Source organism: Macaca fascicularis, chromosome 3, assembly GCF_037993035.2.
Source record: "Macaca fascicularis isolate 582-1 chromosome 3, T2T-MFA8v1.1".
Lineage (NCBI taxonomy): Eukaryota > Metazoa > Chordata > Mammalia > Primates > Cercopithecidae > Macaca > Macaca fascicularis.
The window spans coordinates 33070315-33084692 of record NC_088377.1 but is presented as its reverse complement, the minus strand read 5'-3'; the positions used below and the strand labels follow the sequence as shown (position 1 = coordinate 33084692).

The 14378-nt window shown below is 36.9% G+C and overlaps 1 protein-coding gene across 2 annotated transcripts in view; it reads right to left on the bottom strand.

The window, feature by feature from the left end:
* Positions 1–14378, bottom strand: part of LIPI (lipase I) — a 104354-nt gene that overhangs the window by 38724 nt on the left and 51252 nt on the right. For both annotated transcript variants that reach the window (XM_065541127.2, XM_005548943.5), the window contains one exon: positions 7490–7666. In XM_065541127.2, the coding sequence (XP_065397199.1) occupies positions 7490–7666 (177 nt within the window). The remainder of the gene's footprint in view (positions 1–7489; positions 7667–14378) is intronic.

The window sequence follows — 14378 nt, the reverse complement described above, 5'->3', positions numbered from 1 at the left end:
AGAGAAGCCCCTTATGGGTCTTTCAACTCTCATGTCTATTTAGACACAACTGGAGTCCCACTAGGAATACCAGATCAATTTACAGCTTGAAATCAAAGAGCTGCAGGATTTGAGTCAATATTTTGGTAGGTAACAGTTAATAAAAATGTAGATTAGATAAACTACATCTATTACAACCAACAGCAACGAGCTTTTCATGAATTAAAAGGAAAACTCATGTCGGCCCCAGTCCTAAGGCTACCTGACCTGACAAAACTCTTTACACTCTATGTGTCAGAAAGAGAAAAAATGGCAGTTGGAGTTTTAACCCAGACTGTGGGGCCCTGGCCAAGGCCAGTGGCCTATCTCTCAAAACAACTAGACAGGGTTTCCAAAGGCTGGCCCCCAGGTCTAAGGACCCTAGCAGCAATGGCCCTGTTAGCACAAGAAGCAGATAAACTAACCCTTAGGCAAAACCTGAATATAAAGGCCCCCCATGCTATGGTAACTTTAATGACTACCAAAGGACATCATTGGTTAACAAATGCTAGATTAACCAAGTACCAAAGCTTGCCATGTGAAAATCCCCACATAACCATTGAAGTTTGCCACACCCTAAACCCCACCACTTTGCTCCCAGTATCAGAGAGCCCAGTTGAACATAACTGTGTAGAGGTTTTGGACTCAGTTTATTCTAGCAGGCCCAACCTCCAAGACCATCCTTAAACATCACTAGACTGTGAGTGGTACATGGATGGGAGCAGCTTCGCCAGTCCCTGCAAAGTGACTCGGAAGAAGACGACAAGCCCTGCTCCTGTCACATCCGGAAGCTGACTGGTCCACTCACGGCCCAAGCATGAGGAGACTCATCGCGGGACTCATTTTCCTTAAAATTTGGAGTTTTGCAGTAAGGACTTTGACTGACCTTCCTCAGACTGAGGACTATTCTCAGTGTATACATCAAGTTACTGAGGTAGGACAAAAGGTTGCTACAGTCCTATTATTTTATGGTTATTATAAGTGTACTGGAACTGTAAAAATAACTTGCTTGTATAACGTTATTCTACGCAAGGTATGTAGCCCATGAAATGACCAACCTGATGTGTGTTTTGACCCATCTGAGCCTCCCATGACCACAGTTTTTAAAATAAGATTAAGGACTGAGGACAGGTGGGAGCTCATAAATGATATGAGCTAAAGTGTTAGCCATAACAGAAGACAAAGAGGTGCCCAAACAAGTTACCTTAAAATTTGATGCCTGTGCTGTCATTAATAGTAATAAATAAGATGTGGTTCTCTTAATTAGAAAAGAGACTATATGGCAGAAAATAAATACATCTGTCATAAATTAAGACCGTGTGGAAATAAATGTAAATACTAGTCTTGTGTCATTTAGGCCACTTGGATTAAAAAAAAGTGAAAAGGATCCAGTCCACCTTCAGAAAGGAAAAAATGGCCCTTCCTGTACTAAAGGACAATGTAACCCATTAGAGCTAGTAATAATCAATTCCCTTGATCCTTGCTGGAAAAAAGAGGAGCGTGTGACCTTAGGAATCGATGGGGCCAGACTGGATCCTCGAGTAAATATTTTGGTTCGAGGAGAAGCTTACAAAAGCTCTCCTGAGCCAGTGTTTCAAACTTTCTATGATGAACTAAATGTGCCAGTACCAGAAATTCCAGGAAAAACAAGAAATTTGTTTTTGCAATTAGCCGAGCATGTAGCCCAGTCTCTCAATATCACTTCATGTTATGTATGTGGAGGAACTGTAGTAGGAGATCAATGGCCATGGGAAGCCAGAGAATTAGTACCTACAGACCCAGTTCCTGATGAATTCCTGGCTCAAAAGAATGACCCTGATAATTTCTGGGTCCTAAAAGCCTCAATTATTGGACAATATTGCATAGCTAGAGAAGGAAAATAATTCACTCACCCAGTAGGATGACTTAGTTGTCTGAGACAGAAGTTGTATAATGGTACCAAAAAACAGTCACTTGCTGGAGTTCAAATCACACAGAAAGAAATCCATTTAGTAAATTCCCAAAGTTGCAAACTGTGTGGACCCACTCGGAGTCCCACTGGTACTGGACAGTCCCCACTGGATTATACTGGATATGTGGACATAGAACTTATGCCAAATTACCTGACCAGTGGGCAGGTAGTTGTGTTATTAGCACTATTAAACCATCTTTCTTCCTACTGCCCATAAAAACAGGCAAATTCCTGAGCTTCCCTGTCCGTGCTTCCCGCGAAAAGAGAAGCATAGCTATAGGCAATTGATAAAATGATAAACGGCACCCTGAGAGAATCATACAATATTATAGGCCTGCTACTTAGGCACAAGACGGCTCATGGGGATACCAGACCCCCATTTACATGATCAACTGAATCATACGGTTACAAGCTGCCTTAAAAATAATCACTAATAAAGCCAGCAGAGTTTTGTCTATTCTGGTCTGGCAAGAAACTCAGATAAGAAATGCTATCTATCAAAATAGATTAGCTCTCAACTACTTGGTAGCAGCTGAAGGAGACGTCTGTAAGAAATTTAACCTTACTAATTGCTGCCTACACATAGATAATCAAGGGCAAGTAGTTGAAGACATAGTTAGAGATATGACAAAACTGGCACATGTGACTGTGCAAGTGTGGCATGGATTTCATCCTGGGGCCCTGCTTGGAAAATGGTTTCCAGCGCTAGGAGGATTTAAAACTCTTATAATAAGAGTTATAATAGTAACAGGAACTTGCTTACTCCCTTGTTTGCTACCTGTACTTCTTCAAATGATAAAAAGCCTCACTGCTACCTTAGTTCACCAAAATGCTTCAGCACAAGTGTACTATGTGAATCACTATCGATCTGTCTTGCTAGAAGACATGGGTAGTAAAAATGAAAGTGAGAACTTCCACTATTGAGTGAGCGTCTCAAAGGTGGGGGAATAAGGGAGGAGACCATCCTTCATATTGTCTTATGCCCAATTTCTGCCTCCAAAGAAAGAAAAAGTAAAAACTAAAAGGCAGAAATGAAATCCACAAGCAGACAGCCTGGTGCCACACCCTGGGCCTGGTAGTTAAAGATCGACCCCTGACCTAATCGGTTATGTTATCTATAGATTACAGACATTGTATAGAAATGCGTTGTGAAAATCCCTATCTTGTTTTGTTCTGATCTAATTACCGGTGCATGCAGCCCCAAGTCACGTACCCCCTGCTTGCTCAATTGATCATGACCCTCTCATGCGCACCCCCTTATAGTTGTGAGCCCTTAAAAGGGACAGGAATTGCTCACTTGGGGAGCTCGGCTCTTGAGACAGGAGTCTTGCTGATGCCCCCGGCCGAATAAACCCCTTCTTTCTTTAACTTGGTGTCTGAGGAGTTTTGTCTGCAGCTCGTCCTGCTATAGAACAACAACAAAAAATTCCAGGTAAGACGATTGAGAGTGGTAGAGCTGCTGCTCACAACTGTAAACAGGATGATAAACGTAGGCTTCATTGAAAAAATGGCATTTGAGCAAAAGCTTGGAGGTGAGAAAGTTGGCCATCGGCGCTTCAAGGGGAAGAAATTTCTAGGCAGAGGGAACATCCAGTGCAAAGGTTCTAAGGAGAATACTACCTGGTGTGTTCAAGGAACAGCAAAGAAGGCTGTTGGGATATAGCTAAGTTTACAAGTACAGTAGTCAAGGCATTGAGATTGGGAGGTATCAGGCAGTGGAGATACTAGCTAGGTCATGTGGAGTTTGTAAGCTATTGTGAAGACTTTGGCTTTTATTTGAAGTGTGAAGGCAAGACTTTTGAGATTGTTGAGCAGAGGTGTGACATAACCCACTTTTAAAAGGGTCACTCTGGACACTTGTACTGACAACAAATTATAGGACACAAAGCTAAAAGCAAGAGAACACTTAAGAGGCTATTTTAATAATTCAAGGAGAGACGATAAAACTTAGTGAGTTTGTAGTAATACAGGTGGTGAAGAATTCTGGATATTTTCAGAAGGTAGGAACAAAGAGATTTCATGATTGGATGATGAGTGAGAAGAAAAAGATGAACCCAGGTTTCTTGGCTTAAACAACTGGAAGGATATTTCTTTCCATGTTTCAACTAGAATGTATTTTAAAAATATTTTTGTAAAAGTTATTTATATATAAATAATTTAAATCAATCTATGTCATATACATTACAAAAGTTTTTTCAGTTTAATTTTGTTAATTCTGTTTGTGACACACAGTTTTAATTTTGTATATTTATAGGCAACCGTAATATTTTCCTTTCAGTTTTCTGTCTTGGCTTTCATTATTGTGCAAATATAAACATTTGCCTAGATTTTCTTCCATTTTTTTTGTTTACCAGTATACATTTATTACTTTACCATATCTAAAATTAATCTTGATATAATGCATATCAAAGTCTTTTTCACTTGCCATTTATTCTGGCATCATTTTCTGTAATGCTATTCTTATCTACAAAATTCTATTTTGGAATTTTCCATTTATTCCATTATATTCTTCCTCAAGTATCAAATATCTTTATTGTTGTTTTGGAATATTACTGTTTCATAAAGCTGTAAACAACATTCATTATTCAGACCATTTGGCTCATCTTATTATTTGTAACTCCAAATTGATTAGGAAGAACCATGCAATATCTACCTTAGATTTTGACTGGAGTCATGTGAATCTTGTAGGTGCATTTAACAAGAGTTGCTATTGCTACAACATTGAATCTTCTACTCCCTTGATAATTTTTTGAATATTTGCAGAATTCTCTTCATCATCAAAGTTTTAAAATAAAATTTATAAGAACAGGCCTAAATATTTGTTTTTTTAGTTCTTTTAGTTCCCGGTTTTTGGTTCATCCTTTCCATTTGAGATCTGTGTCTTCTTTTCCTCAGTTGAAGGGGAATTTTTTTCATTACGTCTGCAGTTAGTTCTTCTGTTGTGTCTCCTCTTCAGCAACATTAGGTATCCACAATATTGCATTTCAGTTATTTCACCCTAAGACCCTATTTTCTCTATTTTTGTATCTCCTTATTCCATAAGTTATCAATAAATATATTTTCTACATTATTGGTCAAATCTATTATTTACTACTTTGATGTTGATACCAAATAACTTTAGTTGTTTGTTTTTTTTTTTTAAACTCAGTCAACCTTCTTTTAACGGCAATCAGTTGTCTCATCATCTCACTCTTCATCAGTTCTTACATGGATTTTTGTTTTGTTAAATACCATTGAGAACACTGAGCAATGCTTTATGGAACTTTCTTCTGTTTCCTGTTGTAAATCTTTTAAAAAGTCAACCATATTTCTAAATCTTGATTGTTATGCTTTTTCTTCTTGCATTGCTATGCTGCATTAGGCCTCATTTTGTTGTTGTTTTGTTGTGTTTTTCCTGTTCACTTCTGCTTAAATGATGAAAGTGGCAGCTGACCTGGCATTTGCCCATGTACACAGAGGGTGGATTATCCTTGGTTCTTTTTACTGTCCACATGAATGGAACTAAATTTCTCTTTCTCATCTTGAGCTTACAGGTTGTTTTATATGCAAATATTTTAGCTAAATTTCTGATGTCTGGCCAAGATTTACAACGTGTGCCGCCTCTGGACTGAGAAGGAAATTCTCTTGTATTTATGATACCATAGGGAGGAAACTTTATCCCTGGATAATATAAATTCTTTACATTTAAATCCCAGGAAGAAAGCATGCACTATAACTTCTAGACATCTCTATTTATACTCCAACTTTACATTTAGAAGGTTTTAATAAGGCAACTAGGGAACAACAACCCCTGTTACAATGATGCAAAACTCCTGGCCCCTTTACAGCCTAGCCTTAGTAGACTACAAATACAATTTCCATTCTTATGTGTAGTGGAGGCTTTGTATCTTCAAAATAATAGTCAGGGCTCGGGGGGCTAGGGAAGGGATAGCATTAGGAGAAATACCTAATGTAGATGACAGGTTGATGGGTGCAGCAAACCACCATCGTATGTGCATACCTATGTAACAAACCTGCACGTTCTGCATGTGTATCCCAGAACTTAAATTATAATTAAAAAATAGAACAAATTGAAACAACAAATAAATGAATACATAAACTAACCTAAAGGAAATAAGCAAAAATATCAGCATATTAGGTCAATGGTTTAATTATAGATTATAATAATTGTGTATTATATAAGTATAGTTATAGATTATAGATAATCTAAGTATTTCAATCAAAGGCATGGAACAATACAATTACTCCTAGATTTTTGCCATTTTAGTGACATCTGATTTACTGACTTTTCAGTAACTAAATAGTATCACAACAAAAGTTATAAAATGACTTCCCAACTCTCTTCTATTGATACAGGCCTCATCTAAATGTATATTATTATCATTTATTATTTTTATTTTTACTCTCCACAGGTTTTTGTGTACTATGTTCAACATTGACAAGAAGATAACTGGGAAATAAATATATATAAATACAGGAACATAAAGAGAAATAAAGAGGAAGCACCACAGTCAACTAAAAAAAAGAGATTCCCAACAATCTACACACCCATTTCTATAGGCTCTCAGCTGATGCTTACTGTTTGGACAACTCATACATGCAGATTGACAGATGACCAACTTATAAAAGAGATTTTTAATAGTTCTTAATGATTTCACAGGGTGTTGTCAATGGAAATATAGATTTTTCTACAGCAAACATGTACATCTATACCATGTGGAACAAGGATAGTGGGAAAACCTCTGTGAGGATGTAGAACTGAGAAGAGCATATTAAATGTGATAAGAAAAACACTTCTAGAGCATATCGCCTTCAAGAAAATGGTGCCCAGTCAGGATTGTGTTACATTTTAATAGGAATGGAGATATTTGTGATATACTGACAAACCAAGACATGTGACTATAAAACGGCAATGTAAAGTGTCAGCTTCTCCTCGCGCTGTTATAGTAAACATCTGAGAATCTCACTCCTGTCAGTGTATTCTTGGGGTTGAATCTCAAGTGATCCACAGGATCTTAGATGCAGCAGATTAAAGTGGGCTTTTCTGTCTTCCTAAGTAAACAGCAATGAAGTTAAGAGAAAGAAGATATTGCTGGAAGTCACGATAAAGTCTATCTTCTGTCACCATATGTTTTCTTAGAGAGTTTTAGACATCGACCCTCATCTAAAAAATTGTGGAAAAGGACTCTCACCACTCTGTTAATATGTATGTATATGAAAGAAATTACTGGTAAACTTCTAAGGCAGGCATAGGTGTTACTTGTTTTTTATCTTTATTGTGTCTATGAAATGATTGTGTGTGTTTTTTCTTTAATTAGACAATGAGATTCCCAAATAAATTTTATTAAAGCCAAAAAAAACCTTTAAACCTTTTTGAGATTCTAATATTTATGTAAAATATAGTCTGAAATACACAATAAACAGATATTTGAATACATGAATTCTTAAACCATTACTTAACAAAGCAATATTTTCAAGTTTAAAAGATAACACGTTGAAATCAAAATTTAATTTTCTTACCTTTCTGGATATGTAAGTGATTTTAACATGAGACTCTGGATCTTGTATGTGCATGTGGAACACTCCATATTTGAGCTCTGGAAATACGTCAAACCAATGCTTGAAATATTTGCAAAGTCATTGTAAAATTGAGCAAGAATCTTGATTTCTTGAAGTTTACAAAGTGGTTTGTTCTTTCTAGAGAAAAAATTTGATACACTTAGCATATTAATAATTTGAAACATAATTCAATTCTAAAATCAATATAATCCTAATAAGGGAGGCCACAGAGAACAATACTATGGGGAGAAGGCCAAACAAAATATTATTGGATATTTATTAAAATAATTAAAACTAATTTATAACAGAACAAAATAATAAATGCAAAATAATAATAAATGCATTCCCTCATAGAACTATTTTGAAAATGCTTCTTTTGGGAAAAAGTGACATGTCTTTCTGAGTAGATGTCTAGATTGTACATTTGACTAGAATTAGAGAAGTCATCCTATATGTGTTTTTTAGACCGTTTAACAACTATCGTAGTTCCTTAAATAGACTAGATGATTAAAAGATAACTTAAAAATATTTTATCAAATATTTTTGATCTAGAACAATAACTTATAAAGGCCTGAGATTCAAAACAGAAATACAGTGTTTAATAAGTACAATTTTCTGTGCATTTACAATATAATTAAGCTTTACAAACTTAACCTCATTTAACTACCTGAAAGACTCTTTTATTAGGTACTATGAGTATTACCATTTTACAGATAAGAAAACTGAACATCAGAGCATATAAAAGTCTTTCCCAAAGCCACAAAGCTAATAACGCTCCTCACTGCTCTGCTCAATTTCTCATCCCTATGTGCCAGAAATGTGGGTCCCTGGACTCATTTATCTCAATATGGGCTTTCGTGACCCCAAGAGGAACTCCAGCTACTCTATTGCACTTTTTCTCACTAGACAAAACTGATGGCAAAGGCGAGAAAAAGAAGGAGAAGGAGGAAGGAGAGGTGTAGGAGGAGGAGATGAAGGAATAGGAAGAAAAGAAGGTGGAGGTGGAGGAGAAGAAGGAGGAGAAAGGGAAGGGACTAAAGAAGAGGACAGAAGTGAAGGAAACAAAAGTTCTTTTAAAAATCAGTTTAAGGAAGTTTCTCTTTTGAGTCAAGAACAACTTGGTTAATCAAAGGTGACAATCACACAGAGAACAGCTGAAGAGCAACCAGTGGGGCACCCAGCACTCCCTGCCATCTCATATTTTTTTCTGCTCTCTTTCTGATTCCTTGCAGCAGCTAGACACCAAAAAGAGGACATGATCATTCTGCTCAAAGCCCATCTCTGCTACCTCCTGGCAGGGTTACCACTTTCTATTTCACAGACTACAATGTCATTAGATGTATCACTAATGTCTTTCCATGAACGTATCTAAATTTTTCAGAGATAATTCAAATTCAGCATATCCAGACAGGAATGTGTTATCTTCCCATACAAACTCACACCCACAGCAGTGGTTTCAATTACCAACAGTTTGCTCATGACTACAAAATCTCTACATTAAGCTAAGGCCTGTATGCTAAGTTTTAGTTACATGTATCCACTGTCATTCACCATGTCCATTTGGATATCAGAAGGATGCCTGAAGTTCACTAGGTTCAAATCTAAATGACTTATCTTCTCCAACACTTTCTCCAACAAAAAAACAAAAACAAACAAACAAAAAAACCTAAAACTAAAACTTACATTGTCTCAGAGTATTAAATGGCACCACCACCTATTACCCAAGTCAAATAAATAGGATTCACCCTTGATAGCACCCTTCTTTCAACCTCCACATTCAATCTATCAGAAATTTCTATTGACTTTACCTCTGAAATATCAAAACTGATTTGAATCCCTCATTTTTCCATTTCAACGATAAACCTTCAAGCCCAGCACACCATTGTGTCATGTCTATATTCCTGCAACAGCATCTTGCTTTGTATCTCTCCAATCCACTGTGGTTAAATTGTTTTTCCAAAAGAAAAATCCAACTGTGGCCTCAACCTGACCACCACAACTAAAATACTTCAGTGGTTTTCATGTGCCCAGTGAACAAAATATAAATTCTGGAACATGGCCTATGAGTTCTAATTTCTATGATATATCTAAGTGTTCTCTACATTTCTCCTTTCTCTCTTGCTTTCCCAGTCTCTATTCTATTCTTTTTTTCTTTTTTTTTTTTTTTTGAGATGGAGTCTCGCTCTGTCACCCAGGCTGGAGTGCAGTGGCGCAAACTCGGCTCACTGCAACTCCCAGGTTCAAGCGATTCTCCTGCCTCAGCCCCTGAGCAGCTGGGACTACAGGTGCGTCCCACCACACCCAGCTAATTTTTGTATTTTTAGTAGAGACAGGGTTTCACCATATTGGCCAGGATGGCCTCAAACTCCTGACCTTGTGATCTACCCACTTTGGACTACCACAGTGCTGAGGTTACAAGTGTGAGCCACCATGCCTGGCCCCAACCTCTATTCTTAAACATACTAAATGGCCTTCAGCTCCTGAAGTCGGTCATGCTTCTCTACGCTTCAGATTTTCTGTATTTATTGGTCCTTCTGCCTGGAATGCAGAAGGGCAATGACTCCTGTTCACCATTTAGGACTCGACCAATATAAGCATCAATAGAGAAACTTTTAGTCACCCCACTAATTTACATCCCCTATTTTAATTTTCTATATACACTATGATTTATGTCAAGACATTTTTTCATGAGCAGATTTTACTTATATAATTTTATAATTATTTGACTATCCTTATATGTCTCATTATGCTACGGGCTTAATGAAGGTAAGACTATGACTGATTTTCTCACCACAGTATCCCCAGCAATTCACACAGTGCCTGGCTCAGTGTAGATGCTCATTAAAAATTCTTTGAATAGTAGAATGATGGGCATCATTGTTTTATTTTTATTATTATTTAAAAATCTATCTGCTACAGACATCTAATTTATATAACAGCAGACATCTAATTTGTCCAGAATTGTATCCCCCATTCCTAGCACAGATCCTGGTCTATAGAAGAACTCAATAATTTGTAATGAATGGATTAAATTGGATTCTCTTCATGTACCTTTTAGCTCAGTATAGAATAGCATTATACTTTTTAAATAGTCACAAAGCTCAAAACTTGAAGTCACTCTAGATTGGTTTCTTTCCTTAATGTTCACTTATTCAATTAACCATGCAAACACACGTCTGTTCTACAGCCCCAAAACCTCTAGAATCCCCCTTAGCCTGTTTTTTTATTCCCACTGACTTGGATCCAGGCTCACATTATCTTTCATATGAATGATCAAAGTAACTACTTCTGTAGCCTCCTATCTCATGTCTTGTTCCCTCTAATCTCTGCATTACTCATATGTCTGAGCCTGAGAATATCCAATATTAATATTTCCCATTTAGCATCCTATACTGGCATATTAATATGCCTGGTCCAGTGAATCATTAGTATCACAGAAAAAATAACATTCAGTATAAAAAATCAGGATGCAGAACACATTTCAATCAGATCCTAATTTTGCTAAATAAAAAAATAATGTGTCTATACATAGGGGCATGTACAAGAAGGAGGAAGGGGAAGAATGATTATAAACCAAATGCAAAGTGTAGGCATTCCTGGATGGTATAATTATAGGTGATTCCTATTTTATATAATATTATACATTTTCTACAGTGAGTAAATATTCCTGTTTCCATTTTACCAAGGAAAATAAAAGATCATTTAAAATTCTTTGATTCCTGTAGCATCTTAAAGACAATTTAAATCCCAAAACATAATTAAATGTATACTCGTGCTGCATAATGATGTTTTTGTAAACAAAAGACTTAATATATGATAGCGGTCCCGTAAGATTATGACACTATATTTTCACTGTACCTTTTCCTATGCTTAGGTATTTTTACATAGACAAATATGTACCATTGTGTTATAATTGCTTCCAGTATTCAATACTGTAGCATGCTGTACAGGTTTGTGACTTATTGCTTCTAGGTTATAAACCTATACTACATTCCATATAGCCTACATGTGTAGCAGGCTATACCATCTAAGTTTGTGTAAATACACTCTATAATGTCCAAGCAATGACAAAATCGCCTAACCATGCATTTCTCAGAGGATACTCCCATTGTTAAATGATGAATGACTGTATTAGCAAATAATTATTAACAGAAAAACAGTAAACCCATTAGCCAAGATTAGGTGGACAGATTATAACACATGTGTATATGTTCCCATATTTTACATTCCTTCATGACAATGCACTAATCCAAGTATCTGAATAAAAATCACTATTTCATGCTGTTCCACATAGAGTATAATGTTTGTAAATTAACTCAAGACCAACAGTTTCTTTGCCTTCTGAACAAATTTGAAACATCTGTTCTAGGCCTGTGTTCATGTGCAATTTTTGAATTTAGATACTGTATTAGTCTGTTCTCATGTGGCTACAGAGAAATACCAAAGACTTGGTAATTTATGAAGAAAAGAGGTTTAGCTGACTCAACAGTTCTGCATTGCTGGAGAGGCCTCAGGAAACTTACAAACATGGCGGAAGGGAAAGCAACATGACCTACTTCGTATGGTGGCAGGAGAGAGAAGAATGAGAATCAAGCAAATAGAGAAGCCCCATATAAAACCGTCAGATCTCTTGAGAACTTACTCACTATCAAGAGAATAATATGGGGGAAACCACCCCTGTGATTCAACCAGGATTCCACCTGGTCCTGCCCTTGACACATGGGGATTATTACAATTCAAGGTGAGATTTGGGTAGGAACACAGAGCTATACCATATCATTCCACCATGGTCTTCCCAAATCTCATTTTCTCACATTTCAAAACACAATTATGCCCTTCTGACAGTCCCCCAAAGTCTTAACTCATTCCAATATTAACCCAAAAGTCCAAGTCCAAAGTCTCACTTGAGACAAGGTTAGTCCCTTCCACCTATGAGCCTGTAAAATCAAAAGCAAGTTAGTTACTTCCTAGATACAATGGGGGTACAAGCATTGGGTAAATACACCCATTCCAAATGAAAGCAATTGGCCAAAACAAAGGGGCTACAGGCCCCATCCAAGTCTGAAATCCAATAGGACAGTCATTAAACCTTAAAGTTCCAAAATGATCCCCTTTAACTCACGTCTCACATCCAGCACACACTGATGCAACAGGTGAGCTCACATGGCCTTGGCAGCTCCACCCCATGGCTTTGCAGGGTACAGCCCCTCTTCCAGCTGCTTTCATGGCTAGCATTGGGTGTCTGCAGGTTTTCCAGGTGCACAGTGCAAGCTGTCAGTGGATCTACCAATCTGGAGTCTGGAGGAATGCAGCCCTTTTTTCACAGCTCCACGAGGCAGTGCCCCAGTGGGAACTCTGTATAGGGCTCCAATCCCACATTTCCCTTCCCCACTGCCCTAGCAGAGGTTCTCCATGAGGGCTCTGCCCCTGCACCAGATTTCTGCTTGGAACTCCAGGCATTTCCACACATCCTCTGAAATCTAGGTGGAGGTTCTCAAACCCTAATTCTTGTCTTCTGCAACCTACAGGACCAACGAGAATAGTATGGGGGAAACCACTCCCATGATTCAATTATCTCAACCTGGTCCAATCCTTGACACGTGGGGATTACTACAATTCAAGGTGAGATTTGCGTGGGGACAAACAGCCAAACTATATCAGGTACTCTCATATCTCTAGGTTTTTGTTACATCCTTTCTGTTCCTTGACTGTTTTGCCTTGCTTTCAAATACTTCCTTGATTCTTCTCTGTGCTCCAACAGTACATTAAGTGATCTTCTTTTATAAAACATTTTACTAAACGCTGCAATTATGCATGAGTCTCCAGTATTCTGTGACTTTCTTGGGAACAAAATGCTGTCTGTATCAGTTTGGATTCTCATTATTTTGAGAAATACCTGAATAAGTTTGATGCTGAATAACTTGAATAAGTAATTGAATCAATTTAATAGCCAAAAATCATGTTTTTTATAAGAACAAACAATAGATATTGTGTGAATGTATATGTATATACATACATAAATACAATTGTAAGCAATTTAGAGTAATGAACAATTATGGAATAATGTCAGTTATTATTTTAAAACATTCAGTGTTCAAAATTAGGTGAAAAGGGCCAAAAAGTTTCTCTCAATAAAAGATGGGTCTTGACGAAAGTCAAGAATTTGGATTGGAATTTTTGTTTAATTTATTTTATCTTCTTTGGGTGACTGAAGGTTAGTTTAAAAAGGGAAAGGAAAACGGATAATTGTTACTCTTTCACTACCAGTTCTATACAACTGTTAAATCATCTGCAATGTCTTTATTAACTTTAAGAAAATTACATTTACACAATCTAATATTAAACATATGTTTATCCAAAATTTTAAAAATTTTGCAGGACTTGTAACCCAGGATATTATTGCTAAGGATAATCATGGCATCCCATGATGGAATGGTCTTTATGTTACTTCAGTACACAGGTATTTTATATTTTCGTTATGGAGAACTCATCATTAGTTTTTTTGTGGATTCCAACGTTCGAAAGGTTTACCTACTGTTACGAGCTATGGCTACTTTTTATATTTTAATATCGTTTCAGATTTTACCTGTGCTAATAATACTGTAACATTAAATATTTTCACTGCCATTGTTGGTGAATGTGCAAATAAATAAGTAGTCAGGGACTTTCTCCTGGCTCACAGAGTTTGGATGTCACTGTATTCTCAAGGTCCAAGGTCCATCACACAATAATTTAGTTTTTAGCTAATTCATGCACTGTAACTACCTATACTGTGACAGCAGTAAATGCTGGAAATACCAACCATGCTTCCTGAAATCCTAATGTGTTCAATAACCAGTCAAAACTTAAG